The sequence below is a fragment of the Aricia agestis genome, chromosome 12 (genome assembly GCF_905147365.1).
Source record: "Aricia agestis chromosome 12, ilAriAges1.1, whole genome shotgun sequence".
In the NCBI taxonomy this organism is placed as follows: Eukaryota; Metazoa; Arthropoda; class Insecta; order Lepidoptera; family Lycaenidae; genus Aricia; species Aricia agestis.
This window is the reverse complement of record NC_056417.1, coordinates 13,017,015-13,034,477: the sequence shown is the minus strand read 5'-3', so window position 1 is coordinate 13,034,477 and position 17,463 is coordinate 13,017,015. Positions and strand designations below refer to the sequence as shown.

General features: G+C 36.1%; 1 protein-coding gene across 1 annotated transcript; it reads right to left on the bottom strand.

The window, feature by feature from the left end:
- Positions 1 to 12,436: 12,436 nt before the first annotated feature.
- Positions 12,437 to 13,051, bottom strand: LOC121732730. Its single transcript, XM_042122683.1, has one exon. It carries the CDS (start codon positions 13,049 to 13,051, stop codon positions 12,437 to 12,439), a length of 615 nt encoding a protein of 204 aa, XP_041978617.1.
- Positions 13,052 to 17,463: the final 4,412 nt, after the last annotated feature.

Sequence of the window (17,463 nt, the reverse complement as noted above, 5' to 3'; positions counted from 1 at the left end):
TTTCATTTTCTCACGGAACGCGTATAAGTTAGTCTTTCACTATATTCCGTAAAATGTACATACTTACATCTATCAAGAGTACCTTTAGGAAGCTATAAAAAAGTTAGTAAAAGTGTAAAAGCTAGTAGATATAGGTAGTTAGTAGCGACAAGCGATAATGTTTAATAATAATTAAGTAATAAGTAATCATTATTAGATATTTGAAAGGCAGAGCAAAATATCGAATAACATATTATACTCCTAAACCGGCTTTAATTTATATGCTTTGAATGTAAAATATTGATAAAATGTGTATTCTGTGTGCGAAAAACATGTAATTTCTTATCTATTCCCAGATTGGAAGCGGGGTCGTTTCCTCCGAACCGTAATCAGTCAATTTCCGTTAGCGAAATCAAATCCGTTGTGCTTTGAATTTAAATTCTTAACGGTCGACTCGTATTCGAGGCCAAAGACACCAAGCCGCGCAATCTGCCTAATTAATGTTGGTGCTTGGCGAATGGCGGGCTTTTGGCTCTTCTATATAATTTGAAAATCGAACGTCGTTTTAACCTTGAGTTTACCTAAACGGTTGTGGTCATTTTTAGGGTTCTGTACCCAAAAGGGTAAAAACGGGACCCTATTACTGAGACTTCGTTGTCTGTCCGTCTGTCTCCAGGCTGTAACTCAAGAACGGTAATAGCTAGAGAGTTGAAATTTTCACAGATTATGTATATTATCTGTTGCCGAATGCCGCTATAACAACAAAATATTATACTTACTAAAAACAAAATACTTAAAATTAATATTTAAGGGGGAATCCCATACACCAAACGTGATTTTTAGGGTTCCGTACCCAAATGGTAAAAACGGAACCCTTCGTGCGAGTACGACTCGCACTTGGCCGATTATTTTGGGCTTATTTGCTCTAAGTATATATCAATAATGGCAACAGGTAGGTACTTGAATTTTTTACAAAGCCCTTAATTATACATATGTGTACTTTAATATTTAATAATAAGTACTAAGTATATGTAATATTAAAATTAAATAAAAAAAGCGGGCCTCTCATACAAAAAACACAATTTTTGGCGTAATATTGCTTTATAATGGTACGGAACCCTTCGTGCGCAAGTCCGACACACACTTGGCTGATTATTTAATAATTTAAAATAGGAATAAAGTTTACAACGCCAACGTCTTATGCAGTGTAATAGTGACTTAATTTTTACCTAAAAGTAGCAAGTAGTTTTATCGCAGATCGATAACTTTAAATAATATTAATAGGGATTGCAATCCGGATACTTCGAAATCCGAAAAATCCGGATTTTTTGGGTCTTTGAAAAATCCGGATTTTTAAATTTCAAAATCCAGATTTTCGGTTTTTTCGAATAGTACATAAAATTATGAAATAGAAGCTTTTACTTAATATAAAATTAATTTAAATGTATCGTGTAATATCTGACATACAAATTCACATTTGTTTAAAGGCGCTATCACAACTTTGCGTTGTCTACACGTACCAAAGTCGGAATTTCGTATGTCTAATATTCCATTGTGTAGTTATTTGGTGGTTGTAATTACATTTCTTTACATTTTTCATTTTATTTAAAAGAAATAAGGACATATAAATTATCATTGTTTACGTAACCAATGCTGATTTGTGATTATTTCTAATTAAATAAAGGAATATAGTAAGTTTATAATATAACGAAATGTTGATTTAAAGTTTAAAAACTTTAAATTATTATTTTAACTCATTATTCTATGCGATAGTCTAAATATAAATATACTATCCAACTGCTGGGCAAAGGCGTCGAATCTTTCACTTATCTTGCTCCAGCGTCACCGTTAACCAGCCCAGCTCATATGCCTCCAGTCGGCAGTTTTTAAAGTCTTCGCAATCCTTGGTTCCTCATTGGTAAATGGTAACGTAACCGCTGACGAGTTGGCTAGTAAGGAAAAATGATTCTAGTTTGGGAGGACATTAAGTTTTTTTTGTTTTGTTGAGACTTGAGCTCTATTGCTCTTTGGCAGACCCCGAGTTGGAAATTTTGTAAATCGGCCAATGATAGAGTTTGCGCATCGTTGGTTATGACGAGTGAAATACACATATCAACTAGTCTGCGCTTCAGGGGAGATTGGTAAGTCACCATTCTTCATGGTCCAGTTTTTCTGCCTTTCTGTTGTCATAAGAAACTATAGGTCTGCCAGGATCTGATGACAAATTTGGATGGCAGATTTTCAAAAAATATCCGTGATCATTGGATAAATTGTTATATTTGCACGTTCACACACAGAATCAGCCGCTATAAGGAAAAAAAAGGATCCAAATAGGTTAATCCAATTACCCCGGTATTGCTAGAGTCAATTCCAATTCTCACTTTTTATCATCAGATCCTCGTAGAACTATAATTGGCCCAAGTACAGGTACTCGTTGACATAGTGAATTCCTTGCTCGTCTACCTCGACCCTACGTCTCGTACTGTAGATCATTGTTTGTCTTTGACCTATTTTTGTAAATTCCACCTCTAGGCTTGCAGATCTTGGAGCATAATTTGATGATGTGCGGCTGACGGGTGTAGGCGCAAAAATTACGAAGTCATCGATAAAGCGGAGGTTGCTTAGGATTTTCTTGTTAACTAAAATTTCACATTTTTAAATACATAGTTAAAAATATCAAGGTATTTAATTAAGTTGGTAATAATATTTAAAGTACCAGATACTTTTTCTCTGAAAAATGATAATTTTTTAAGACGTTTTATTTTGCACTTTTAAAAGTGCAAAATAAAACGTCATTTTAAAATGAATGTTAACGTCATTTTAAAATGAATATGAATGAATGTTAATGTCGTTCATTTTAAAATGAATGTTAAGTAAAGAAATAATAAGAAAATAACTCACATTTAAAGCTGTTTATCAAAAATATTCTAAAAATTACAAAAAATCCGGATTATCCGGATAATCCGGATTTGAGGTTGAAAAAAACCGAAAATCCGGATTTTTTCCGAAATCCGTTTTTTGCAATCCCTAAATATTAAATATTATATTTTATTAATTAACCAAATACAATATAAGTACTTACTTACCTACCTATTGTCTAGATTCCAGACTTAACTGCAATACTTAAAAGTTGTTGACCTCCAAATACGATTTTTGGGTGACTAAATTACATTTCTGATACACTGCTCATGCTAAAAATAAACCACATTGTAGTATAAAAATGCCTCCCACGTTGAACATGTGCCGAAAAAGGCAATACTAAATACTAATACTTCACACTAATACAATCAAATATGTGTGGTTCCAAACTGAAGGAGTTTACTGTTTACACGTAAGTATTAAATATGTATACTTACGTCTTTTATTCACGCGGAAGTTGACTAGGTACTTATCTTGTTCTAATAAAGGAAAGCAGATGCCAAGTTAATTTCTGCGTCTTGTAAATAATATTGTAATCGACAAATTGAGACGGTCTAAATAATATAGTCTATAATTATTAGTACTCTACTAATAGTAAATTATTTTGTTGATTTAAAAAATTCTGTTCTACGTTCGCTTGTAATGTTTGCGATAAAACCATGTAGGTACTTACTTAACTAGATAATGATTTTAATTATATTAGATTATAATTTCTGGGACTGATGACGCCATGTTGGATCATCAGTTATCAGGATTTATGAATTTCAATGTAATATTATTACCAAGAGCTGTTTTGTAGACTAATGATTATCCTTGATACGTGACGAGGAAAACTGTGGTATTTACTGTAAATTCCACGCTAATTTGAAACAATATATTGTATGAAACAATGTGGCAAATAGAGCTTAAGACTAATCCTCCTTGCCTCTTCGAGCCCGTGCCCAGGCCCCAGCTCCGATCGGATGTTTGCATCTAAATATAAAATAACAAACTCTGATGTCATATTGTATTGTGTTATCACTTATCAATAAAGTTACTACTATTTAAGTATGTATTGTCTATTATTTAGGTAAGTACTACTATGACTAGTCCGATCATTGCGCGATTGCCGATTAGGCGATTACATTAATTATGCCGCGAGTCGCGACATTGCAAAGAAGTAACAATTTAAACATTCAGACAAATACACATTCGCTTGTTCATATCTACTATAACTCTACTAGTAAGTAAGTATATTAACCCTCGATCACTCGCGCGGTTTTAGCCCCGCGAGCGCTCGCGGGGTGTCGTGACCACCCCACGCAACTTTCAACTGCTTGTCAAGCTGCAAGCACTTGCGCTACACTGTCCCTTCCACCTTGTGTCGACGCGTTTGAAGGTCACTTGAAGGTACCGGGAAGCGCGAATTCGTAACCAGAGAAATTATTATTCATTTTTACGTTCAAAAACGCGTGGGGTGCTGACAGCACCCCGCGCGAGTGATGGCGGGTTAAGTATTGAGTTTAAGCCATTTCTATGCTATGATTTCCAAAGAAAACTTAAAAACTTCTTTTCTCTCGACTCTCTACCTATAGGCTATAAGTTATAACAGAGGTAGTCTACATTCTATAACAATAGCCAATGGTGACAATGGTTCTCCTTCAGAGGGTTCCCCCTCGCCTGTAAATTATATAAAATACTTAGCTTAGATTAATGATTAAGTAATCAATGATAAAATACATAGCTTGGAATTTAGATCAATCATTAATCTAAGTAAAATAAATATAAAAGTTAATAATACATGATACTTATTTTTATTTTGTGGTAACTAATGACACTTAATAACATCGAATATTATGTAGAGCATGGGTCACCAATTAGTTTCGCTCGGAGTCCGTAAACGACCTTCTCGGTCCGCGCCTCAAAATAAAATTAAACAAAGGTAATTATGGAATTTATTATCTTTCTGAAATTTGGAGTATTTGCAATATTGGTGCCAGCTAATACATTAAATCCTAGAGATGTTAATCAGTAAGTAGAGACCGAAATTTATTTTAATGAAGTTCATCTTCGAAAATGCTGGGTCCGCACTTCGCAGTCCGCACACAATGGGTCGGCGGTCCGGATGCGGACCGCGGTCCGCCAAATATATGCCTTTCATTTTCACCGTATGCATGTAATATCTTCCACATGCATAATTTCCGACGGCAAATTTAATTGACTATTAAATTAATTATCGCATTAAGTAATAAACGAAAGAAAGTGTTGGACACTTTCAAAATTAGTTTATCATTAGATTGGCAATTATGTAAAATAACAAGTATGTATAATACTATAGTAAGTAATATGTGGATGTTTATAGAAAAACTAATGGCAGTTAGATTAGACTTAAAGACTCAGCGGCTCACAAACTTTTTGGTGGCGGAAGCCGCGGAACCCTTTTGAAAGGCAAAATTTTTGACGGAACCCCAAAGAAATATTGTATATGTATATTGTATAGTAAGTCTAGTATTATATCACTCGCGGAGCCCCTATAAAAGCTTAGCGGAGTCCTAAGGCTACTTTGCGGGAAGAATCTGCACACAAAATTTTATTAAAATCGGTTCAAAGGTTTTGGCGTGAAGACTGACACACATTCATATTTGTTTTAGTAAATATATCCATATATTGAACAATGTTTACGTTTCAAACCTTCAGTCATTGAAGACTACATTGAACTACATTGATAGAAACTATTTTTATGTTGCGTAGCCACATAACCTCAATTCCAAGGTAAGAGCATGCATGCACTTATAAGGTAGTCGGTTTTTGCCGGTTTTTATCGAGGGCCTCGCCTTGACTCGTAGGTACTTCCTTCCGCCAGATGTTTCGTCGGAGTATTTATGCAAAAGTCCCAAAATGTCACTTATATTTTGATTTTTGACCAATATCCAAGAATTAAGATTCAGCATTATAATGCCCGGTTACTTTTTACTAGCGCTTTTGATCGGATCCTGTTAAAAAGGGTACTTAAGTATGTAATAAAATGATAAATTCTTGAAAAAAAAAACTCATAAACCATACAACTCATAATATTATGTAAGCTGCGGGTTTACAAAATAATGGTGTGTAGTTTAAAAACTTCACTAACCACAAGGACCCCATAGATAACCTGTACGCACGGACGTAAAATATTTTTTTACGTCCGTGCCTGTACGTAAGTACATCTAGCAATCCAATGAGCATATTATTAAGGTTACTTACAGAAAATTTCAAGAGCACGGCGCGGCGGAGTTATCGTTTGCCTACAATTATGGTCTAGAAATATCTAGATGTGTTTAAAACATAAAAACGCTCCCATATCGAGTAGGTACTTGAATAGGCAAACACATTACGGAGAACTTACAGGCCTACTTTCCATAAACCTTGATGTCCCAAAACAACCATACTCGTAGAAAACACCATATAAGTCCCGCCATGTGTTCAAGCGAAAATATGCCTTAATAAGTAAATAGGATTTGTTTTAATTATGATTTCTCCTTAGGCGGCACAGTCTGCAAGGTTTCATGAGCCGTCCTAAAATGGCGCTGTAGCCTGACGCACGGCTGGGCCTTTTACGGCTAGCAGCCTTTTAGAGGGCTGCAGCGAAGGCAATCTTGATATGGGATTGAGCTACTTTGTTTATCCATCGACTGTAATGGTAGAGCTCTGTAAGATAGCAGACGAGCATTATGGAATATGCCATGTTATCAGAGAGATATTATATCAAAGGCTGCTGCTATAATGATATTAATAATCTAGTAATGCTGATGTATTTGATGATAATATTACTACTGAACTAATAACTCCAAACGCAATTTATAAAGGCAAAGGTAATTGTGAGATTATTATGAATTAATGTGCACGATCAAAAAGCTGAAATATGTATACTTAATACTTATAAAAAAGCACAAGCAAATGACCGAAATATGCACTTAAAGCCGAAAAATTTACAATGACGGAATGTTGGACACTTCACACAGTGCGATGCTTCGCGCATTGCAAATCGAGCCAAATCACAGCTTTACGAAAGCAACAATCATAAGTGTAAAATGCTTTCTACACCTTTGGGCTAATGGTTGTGAAGTTTGTAATTTTTTGGCTTCGCGCCAAGTGGAAAACCTATGCAGTTGGAAGCATAGTTGGAAGTGACTCAATCGAATCACTATGTATAAGTGTGCGTGTACACAGTTATGAATGCAAATCATGTTCAATGAACTTGCGCCAGCCAAATGGCTCGCCTCGACCTTGTCTGATAGGGTTGCCACTTGCCAGATGAACATTCTTGAGATTTCGCTTTTGCTACTTTTCTGTGTAGTGTCAAGTCTTTTATGAATGCCCGCCCGATCCCGCCCATCATGCCGCTAGATGAGGCCCGCAACTCCGTTGCGCCAAAATTTGTTTATCGCTCGGGAGTCGGGAGTCGGGACCCGTACATTTATCCGGGATAAAAAGTATTAGTATAATTGCCCGTAACTCAAAGTATATCAATACCAAATTACATCAAAATCGGTTCAGCGGTCTGGGCATGAAGAGGTAGGAGAGGAGGAAGAGGAATAGTCAGACAAACAAACACATTTTCGCATGAGCTATATTATGAGTTATGCTTATGAGTGAGTATGTATGACACATTAACTAAACCAAGTTTAGTACAATATATAGTAGGTAAATTTACTGTAGTTACACTACTAACTATAGTATAGTTGCCCTCTCACGTTTCGAGTAGTCGGGTAAGTTTTCCAGTTTCTCAGCAACCCAACAGTACCAGACTTTACCTTATTCTATTTCATGCAGCATTTGCTTTGGATACAGGGCGTATACTGTTGCTATAACTATAACATCCAACGTGTTACAATTAACGTTTTTCATGATTTTCATACCGTTTGGACAGACTTTAAACAAATTCTTTACAAATTATCTACAATATTTTGTTTAATTAAAGCAAGAAAAACAATTTCAAAACTTCGATTTTCATGCTGTTTAAACAAACGAATTAAATTCTCTACACATAGGTTAAGCTTAAGCCAAAAGAATTTGAAAATTTCTCCCCTTGAAGCCCTCCTTTCGTAATTGGAACCTGAAAACCAACTTTCAAAAATGACTTTTTTGCTTTCCCCTTCTCTCATTACCGACTAAAGTTGAACTTTCAAACAATTATGTACCATGACTCGCCTCTATAGCTGTAAAAATATAATTTACATAGTTTTTGTTGTTTAATTAAGTAATGGCGCTCATTATAGCGATGCGTTCGTTATTTTTAATTACCAACCGCGAAGATTAAAATGTAGCTTGAAAATTAAAATTAGCTTTTTGCACAAATAAATATAAGCAAAATTATAATCGGCCAAGTGCGAGTTAGACCCGCGCACGAAGGGTTCCGTACCAATATAGAGCAAAATTAGGCCAAAATTGTGTTTTTATGTATGTTTTTTCATTTTTTATTTTATTTTAATATTATTATTAAAGTACACATATATAAAGTACACATATAACTAAGAACTTTGAGAAAATTTCAAGTACCTACCTGTTGCCATTATTGATATAGAGCAAAAAATGACAGAAATATCACGTTTATTGTATGGGAGACCCCTTTAAATATTAATTTTATTTTGTTTTTAGTATTTGTTGTTATAGCGGCAACAGATATACATAATCTGTGAAAACTTCAACTCTGTAGCTATTACCGTTCTTGTTACAGCCTGGAGACAGACAGACAGACAGACAGACAGACAGACAGACAGACAGACAGACAGACGGACAGACGGACAGACAACGAAGTCATAGTCATAGGGTCCTGTTTTTACCCTTTGGATACGGAACCCTAAGACAGGCGCGGTCCGAAGGGGGGGGGGGGTCACAGGGGACATGACCCCCCCAAAATCTAAGGTCAAATTGAAAAATCTCAAAATCTTGCCAAATAATAAAAGGAAATTTGAAATAAAAAAAATAGTGACTATAATAGTGAGTGACCCCCCCAAAATTTCAGGCTGCGACCGCGCCTAACCTAAGAAAGCTACAAAAATAAAAAATATATTGTTAATTAACATACTTATTTAAAATACATTCGGCGCAACTATTTAAAATTAAAAAAATATTAATATTATAAAACTCTACAATCTAAACTTTTATCATGCCTAGATTAACGTTATTACTTAAGTATATAGAATTTTATAACAACCAATTTTTATCAAAAATACTGCGATAACAGTTGCGTTATCGTTATCACAGTATATAATTTACATGAATTCTGAGATTAAATATTTATTGTAATATTCAAAGAAATATTCGTAGGTATGTCCTCACTTCTCACTCCTTGTGATATCTAAGCACTAGATGTTCCGCGTGGCTTCGCCCGCGTAATTTAGGAATTTCACGGAAACCGTACATTTTCCGCAAAAAATAGCCTATGCCCCTTCACGTAGTCTATCCTTCATGTGTGCCAAATAATATTGCTACAAAATTGCTCCAGTAGTTCTGAAGATAATAAGCAATTTCAAATAATTTCCCCCGTTTTTCCACATTTTACTCTATTTCTTAGCTCCTATTAGTCTTAGCGTGATAACTGATAAATATTGCCTTCCTCAATAAATGGCTTATCTAACATTGAAAGGCTTTTTAAATGGATCAATAGTTCCTGAGATTAGCACGTTCAAACAAACAAACTAACAAACTCTTCCGCTTTATAATATTAGTATAGTAGATATAAAATGTTTTAAAAAATCAGAACCAAACTTTTAACAACTTTATGGAAACCAATGATATTATATGAAAAACTCAAAGATGGAAACATAATATTTTAAAATAGTGGTTTACGTAACCTTCCGAATTCTAAGGTGACGATATTCACACTCAAATCACTCAATACATTGATAACAAGTTTCTGATGATCTTGTTGACTCGGAGTTCTGACTCATCCCGTGAGTCGTGACTCACGTCGAAAACAAATTGATAACTACATATTTACTCAGTCAATTTATAATACGATCTGTCGACTCTAGGATTGGATTTTTTTTTGTAGTGAAGAGCAGACATGGTAAACTGGACATGGTTATTTAGGTATGCTCAGGTGATCAGCTTGCTTTGCACGTGGTTAACGAATATCTTCTTGATTTTGCTATTGGTAATAAAAACCACATTGCGATTTGACTTGACATTTAAAATCGACATAACATAACCATAACTCAATACATTAAGCTGAATTGTAAAATATATCTATGCCGCACTGAGGTAGTAAGTACTACGTAGTACATACTATGTCAGTGCTATGCCGTAATATAATTTGGAAAAGTTTCATAAAAACATTTACTCTCTACTTCTCAAGATAAACCGTAATAAATCAAACGTTGCACGTTTATGCCATTCATTAATATATCATTAGTCATGGCATCAGAAAATAGTTAAGTAAAAAATCGGCCAAGTGCGAGTTGGACTCGCGCACGAAGGGTTCCGTACCGTTATAGAAGAAAAATAGGCAAAAAATTGTGTTTTTGGTATGGGACTTGGGAGCCCTAAAAATGTTAATAACAAATTACAATATTAGCTTTCAGATTAATCTCCCAATCTCGGTTAGGTTAGGTTAGGTTGTCTGAAAAGGTATTTTCGTATATAATCAGATACATAACTATGTAGTTATGTATCTCACAGTATATCTATACTGTGAGTCCCGAGAAAGGATAATATTTCATATTGGATAGTTTATTATAGTCTCGTAAAAATTTACGATTCGCGCTCGATAAATGAATTTCAACAATGCAATAAAAGAAATGACATACAATATAATATGGTACTATTTACTAATAACTTAAATCTTCTTTTATTATATTTATAAGCTCAATCAAAATATGGTTAGCAACATTATGAACAACAAATCAGGGAAATTACTAACAGGAAATCTATGCTTGTTTTCCTGAAGATTGTTCAATAATAACCAGGGTTTCAGAAAAGTGAGCTGTTGAGCAAGCTGAGTTATAAAGTCTATAGTAGGTCACCTATATCTTTACTAATATTATAAAGCGGAAGAGTTTGTTAGTTAGTTTGTTTGTTTGTTTGAACTCAGGAACTACTGGTCCGATTTGAAAAATTCTTTCAGTGTTAGATAGTCCATTTATCGAGAAAGGATATAGGCTATATTTTATCACGCTAAGTCTAACAGGAGCGAAGAAGTAGAGGAAAATGTAGAAAAAACGGGGGGAAATTATTTGAAAGGGCTTATTCGAACGCGCTAATCTCGGGAACTACTGGTCCGATTTGAATAATTCTTTCAGTGTTAGATAGCCCATTTATCGAGGATATATTTTATCACGCTAAGACTAATAGGAACTAAGAAATAGAGGAAAATGTGGAAAAACATGGGGAAATTATTTGAACGGGCTTATCTCACGAACTACTAGAGCATTTTTTTGTTATTTGGATCAGATAATAAGTAGACCACGTGAAGGATCATAGGCTTTTTTTCGGACTAATTTTTCTGTGAAATATCTAATTTACGCGGGCGAAGCTGCGCGGAACGTCTAGTTATTAATAATAAGTACTAGCAGAGACCTTATTGTGGACCAGACATACGTTTTCCTTAGTCTATGGTACTAGTAAGTGTAATTACAAGAATTGTGATATCATTCTGATATTTCGTTTCTGTTGAAAATCATTCATTGACGCCAGTACTTATGAGTTGCTTGTAGCAGTAATCTCCTATCTCATATTTTTTAGAAATGATTTGTGTTTTAAATAAAAAATAAAAAAACCGGCCAAGTGCGAGTTGGACTCGCCCATGAAGGGTTCCGCAGCAGCAATAAGGTTTATTTTTATGAAATTAAGAGGTTTTTGAATTATTTTCATATTTCAGTTGATTTAATGAAAGTTAAAGATTTACCATTTATGACGTATAAAAAAAACTACTGGATAGATCTCGTTCGAACCAATTTTCGTTGCTAGTTTTTGTAGTAATGTACATCATATATTTTTTTAGACTTATCATGCCCCTACTTTAGAAGTTAGAGGGGGGGGGAAACACATTTTACCACTTTGGAAGAGTCTCTCTCGCAACCTATTCAGGTTAGAAAAAAATGATATTAAAAACCTCAATATGATTTTTGAAGACCTATACGCATAGGTTAGATGAAAAAAAAATTTTTTGTTTCAGTTGTTTCTATGGGGACCCCCAAAATTTTTAATAATTTTTCCATTTTTGTATCAAAATCTTAAAGCGGTTCACAGACTACATCTACTTACCAAGTTTCAATAGTATAGCTCTTATAGTTTCGGAGAAAAGTGGCAGTTTTACTCGCTCCCCAGGCCAAGCAGAGGCCCCAATTAATGGTTGCTTCTAGGATCTAGGCCATTCCACTGCGTTTTGTCGCGATGCGCAGGAGCACACTGCGCATCGCGACCCTCTCGGGGACTCAGTGCAATGGGCGACGGCATCCCCATACCGCCGCCCTGAGCACCCCGGTTATGGCGGGACGTTGTTGTCGCCATTGTTGGCACGACGTTTTCGCCTTGGCGACGGCCAAGGCGAAAACGTCGTGCCAACAATCTTATACTCTTAAAGGAGGCGCTCGACCCCAGAAGACGTTCTGGGGTCGAGCGCCTCCCTTTCTCTTATGCGCTCGGCCTCCTCTTTGGCGGAGATGACTTCTTCGGCGAAGTCTTCCACCGCTTTCCAGTCCGGGTCGCCGTGCAGCAAGGCTCGTACCAATGCTGGCAGAGTGATGTCAGGTCCGATTGCGGCCGTCAGGGCCGCGCGTTGTCCAATCCAGGAGGGACAGGCCGTCACGGTGTGATCGGCCGTATCCCTGTCCGCGTCACAATGGTGACAGCGTGTATTCTCCTCCCTTCCGACGATCTCGCACAGGTACCGACCGAAGCACCCATGCCCGGTCAGCACCTGCGTGAGACGGAACGAGAGTGCTCCTGTCTTCCTGTCGAGCCATTCCTTGAGTACCAGACGGATCGCCAGAACCAAGTCTACGCTGACTTGCGGGTTCTCTAGCCGCTCCCTCCACATTTCAATAGCCGTCTCTCTAGCGTCATTCCTCCACCGACGTACGACGTCCGGTGGGGGGTTGCTGCCCCCCGCGCGGGCTTCTGCGCAACGCCAGAAAACGTCGGCGAAGGCACGCGCGTCTAAATCCCAAGGAATGCTCCCGCGAGCAGGCATGCCGCATCTTTAGATATTGTGCGGTAGCCACGGACGGCTCGGGTAGTCATCATCCTTTGTAGCCTGCCAAATTGGGTTTCACCAGAGGCGTGGTTAAAGTTAAGGTTAAAGTTATGGTTATAGTTAAGGCTAAATTTAACTTTAACTTTGACCGGAGAAATTGATAGATGACAGGTGGTCCAACAAGGTTATAAATAAACGTGGGCGGGGACGCTGCTGGTAAAGGAGAACTGTCAAAAATGACGTTTTTAGGGTTCCGTAGCCGAATGGCAACAAAACGGAACCCTTATTGTATGATGACGTTAGTTCCCTTTTTTGCCACGTGCATTTAAAACCTTATCGAGCTCTATGGTTATGGTTAAATATGGCGTCTTGATGGCGTCCATTTTTAACTTTAACCAAAGATTTGACATTTTGCATTGTAGTAAAAGTTAAAGTTACAGTTATAGTTAAAGTTAGTTGGTGCAACCCAACCTTCAAATAATAATTCTCATTCTTAAAAATGTTTAATTTCATAAAGGTCTAGTTTACTTTAATAACATCAAAGTATTATTTCCAATATTAATAGTTCCGAAAACCTTAATAAGTTATAGAATAATTGAGTTGACTAGCAAAAGGTCATTGATCTAAGTAGGCTTCTGCGAATATACGGATTAAATATCACCTATCGGAAATAGAAACCTAACGAGACAATTATTTAGAGCACTGCCCACGAGTCGTACGAAAACAAGATATCCACAGCAGAATATAGTAAATAACCTCCTCCTTTCTGAAAGTCGGTTAAAAATCATCACCTTTACAGCTGTAACGCCGAGTTTCTGAGATTTTTGACAGGAATTTATCTATTCAGAAGTTTTGATTATTAATATTACAATCAATATAAAGCGGTTGTGAAGTAACTCCTAAAAACCTCTGAAAGCGGGCATATTTATTTAGGTTTAAGGTAGGTAGGTTTTACTTTTAGTTAAAGTATAGAGTAATTATAATAATATAGAGTTCTATATTTCAGTGGTTTCATTTTACTGTTTTGCATTCGTCAAAAAAATCTTAAAGGTCTGCACTTATGCCTTATTCTACTCCAGCCATTCTCAAAGTGTGCTCTGTAGAGCTCTAGGGTTGAGAAAAATATCATCAGACAGTACCAGCATGGACAAAATTCATTCAAGACAAAAGATCACATCAAAAATGACACTTCTTAAGGGTTCCGTTACTAAAAAAGTTTGAGAACCACTGTTCCAATCTATATGTAAAATTGTATGTATACTTAACATAATATACATATAATTATGTATAATAATTATAATATACATAAATGACTTGCCGTCATGTTTTAAAATAATTAACCCTTGCTAGAGTTACAGTCTTTATAAAAACCTTCAAGTGTCATTGCACTTGTAGGAGTTCTGATAGAATTATGTGTCTGCTGACTTAAGAATTAGAACTCACAGGGAAATGTAGGCCTTATGGCAGGCATTTAATCCAAAAGTATAGTTTACACAGAGCCAATAATATGGCGCCAGTCCTGCAGAAGCCAATACTGGCCTGGCCCTTTTTGTAAGATAATATACCTAGCGGAATCATAGAGCAACAATCTCGAGCTGTCAAACGAAACCACAGAATATATTATATTAGTAAGTACATACCAAACGAACCCAAAATTGATTTTCATCTGTGTACGTACTACGTCATACTTACACTTACACAAGCATGATTGAATATGAATTCTACGAGATTAAATTGTCAACGTGCGAGCTGCGGCACTCGTGCCGACTGGACGTCAAAAAAAGAGTGCTGCTGTCATGTATCATACGTCTCTTTTTTCCACGCAGTGTTACTGATAGTGACGTCATCTCTCTTGCTCAGGCCTTTGTTTCTCTATTCCGCTAGGTATATTAACTTTATGATTTAATCTAGCTTTATTAATGACACGAGTTCAAAGTTCCCTGTACTTATTACTTTTTGTAATGCCACAGAATATATTAATTAGTACTTTACGGTAATGCGTACCTAAGTGATAAGTACATTGGTACTTATCACTTAGGTACGCATGGATGGTAGGTATCAGGTACTTTGGTTTTAATTTCGCAAAATTAATCTTGTGGTTCATTGTTTTTTTTATTACGAAATCCCATCTTTGCTTCATTAAATGCGGCTTTCGTATTTAAGGTCTTATTGGACGAAACGAGAGCAAAATTTGCGGGAATAAATCGCATTTTGGGGTGAAAATAAATTGAAAGTGAGGGCGTGGGCTGAGTCATGTCTGACGCAGACTGCATAGGGGTGCACAATCGATACGGGCAGACGAAACGCATTTATACATAAATACTTCACACCACTTTACTTTGTAAGTTTGTAGGCACACGGCGTAAGTCACAGAGTCAAGCCCTAGCTTAGAAAGTAAGTGCTTTAACCGTGGCATAATATGGGGACCATGCCATGTGAAGCGTCCTTTGAGGCAACAAACAAAAGAGTGAAAAAAAATTAGAAAATATTAAGTAAGTACATATTTAGAACTTTTACTGAAGCGCTTCTGAGATGTTTTGATTGTTTTTTTTATGTAATAAGGGGTCAAACGAGCGAACGGTTCACCTGTAGGATTGGGCCTCCGGTAAACGCACTTACTCGACGAAACACAGCGCAAGCACTGTTTCACGCCGGTTTTCTGTGAGTCCGTGGTATTTCTCCGGTCGAGCCGGCCCATTCGTGCTGAAACATGGCTCTACTACGTAAAAAATATTGTTGTTTAACTATAGTCCATACTCCATACCCTCGCACTTTTTATTGGTTAACGGCAAAATAAACAATCAACAACAATGTTAAATAGATAAACTTCTGCTTTTGTGAGGTTTTACAAACTGACCATGAATAATAATTCATTCACGTGCTTTGGCATAAATAAGTTAAGCCGGTTTTTAATCCACAAAAATTAAAACACGCTAACAATTTTCAAAAATTTTAATTTATAAGTAATTTTAAAATTTCTCTCGTTAAAAATAGAATGGTATAACGTAAATTATTACACTAATAGGACTAATAACAATTTTTAATGAGGAACATACTAACTAGGTACTTTCAAAAATCAAAAATATTTCGAAGAAACAGTTATTTTTGATTTGTTGAAATTTTGTTGTTACAGAAATGATATAAAGAAAAAAATGATAATTATATAGCTTAATAGTAAAATAGAAGCAGTGAATTAATTTATCACCTAACCCCTATACTATAGTAAAGAAATGGCTAAGCCCCACACTGCACAGTGCACACATCAATTTAGTTGTAAAAGTACTTGTAGAGTTAGGGCATAGAGTCACAGTATAGCAAATAGCAATATATTATATGTGGTAGAGTTGAGAAGTAACTTGCTCTAGAGCAGTGGTTATCTTAACCTTTTAGTTATGAGGGACCATTTTACCAAATGTTTGTCTAGCCGGGGACCACCCGGTGGGTTTATCTAAACTAAGGGTTTTTTGATACGAGTAAAGAAAACAAGGACAACTTTATAATTACTTAGCTCTCATTTTTTTTATTTGGCAAAATCTTATAGTTACAGATTTTAATTCATCAAGCTCCATACGGTTACCGGTGACCGAGACACAATAGAAATTCTATTGTGTCTCGTTTTTTCACGATCGACGGGTTAAATGTGATTTTTGTGACTGCATAGTCCATACTCCTTACTAACTTCTGAATTCTCACATATTATTAGGATGGCTTTGCGGACCACTTGGAATGCCTCCAGGGGCCACCAGTTAAGAACCACTGCTCTAGGGTCCGCGGACCACCGGTTAAGAACCACTGCTCTAGAGTCTAGATGAAATATAACAGAACGAGATTTGGCCTTATACAGGATGTAACAAAACAAAGTGAAAATATACTTATGGGTGTGTACTGTGTCTCCTGTATTGAGTTTACTGTAAAGTAAAGGAAGCAGCGCTAAAACTTTTCTACGCGAACATGATTACATAATAATGAAGACGTGAGTGGAAGAATCGAACAAGTAACATTTCGTAACATACGGACAATAACTAATTTTTTCCTAATTATTTTAATAAAACTTGTGACTTATCTACTTCATAACCAAGCTAATATATCTGGCTACACATATAATCCATACTTTTTCTATTTCAAATATTTTTCCGGCCCTAAAGCCTCCATTAAAACAAAAAAAACGGGAAGTTTTTTCATGTTACTTACCCTATTCATCCACTCACGTCTTAAATTATTATGACTTACAACTTACGTTAATCAATATTATCGACAGACACCTGTCAAATTAAGTACGGTACCTGTGTTTATTGTTAACTTAACCTTCAATAGAATCTCTGTACAAAATATCCTAATTCCTAAAGCTACATACAATTTTACCTTTCTGTATAATATTATATCTATCTAATGAGTAATGACTAATGAGT

Coding starts and splice junctions, on each gene's coding strand:
- LOC121732730 (XM_042122683.1), bottom strand. CDS start 13,051: ATGCCTGCTCGCGGGAGCATTCCTTGGGATTTAGACGCGCGTGCCTTC.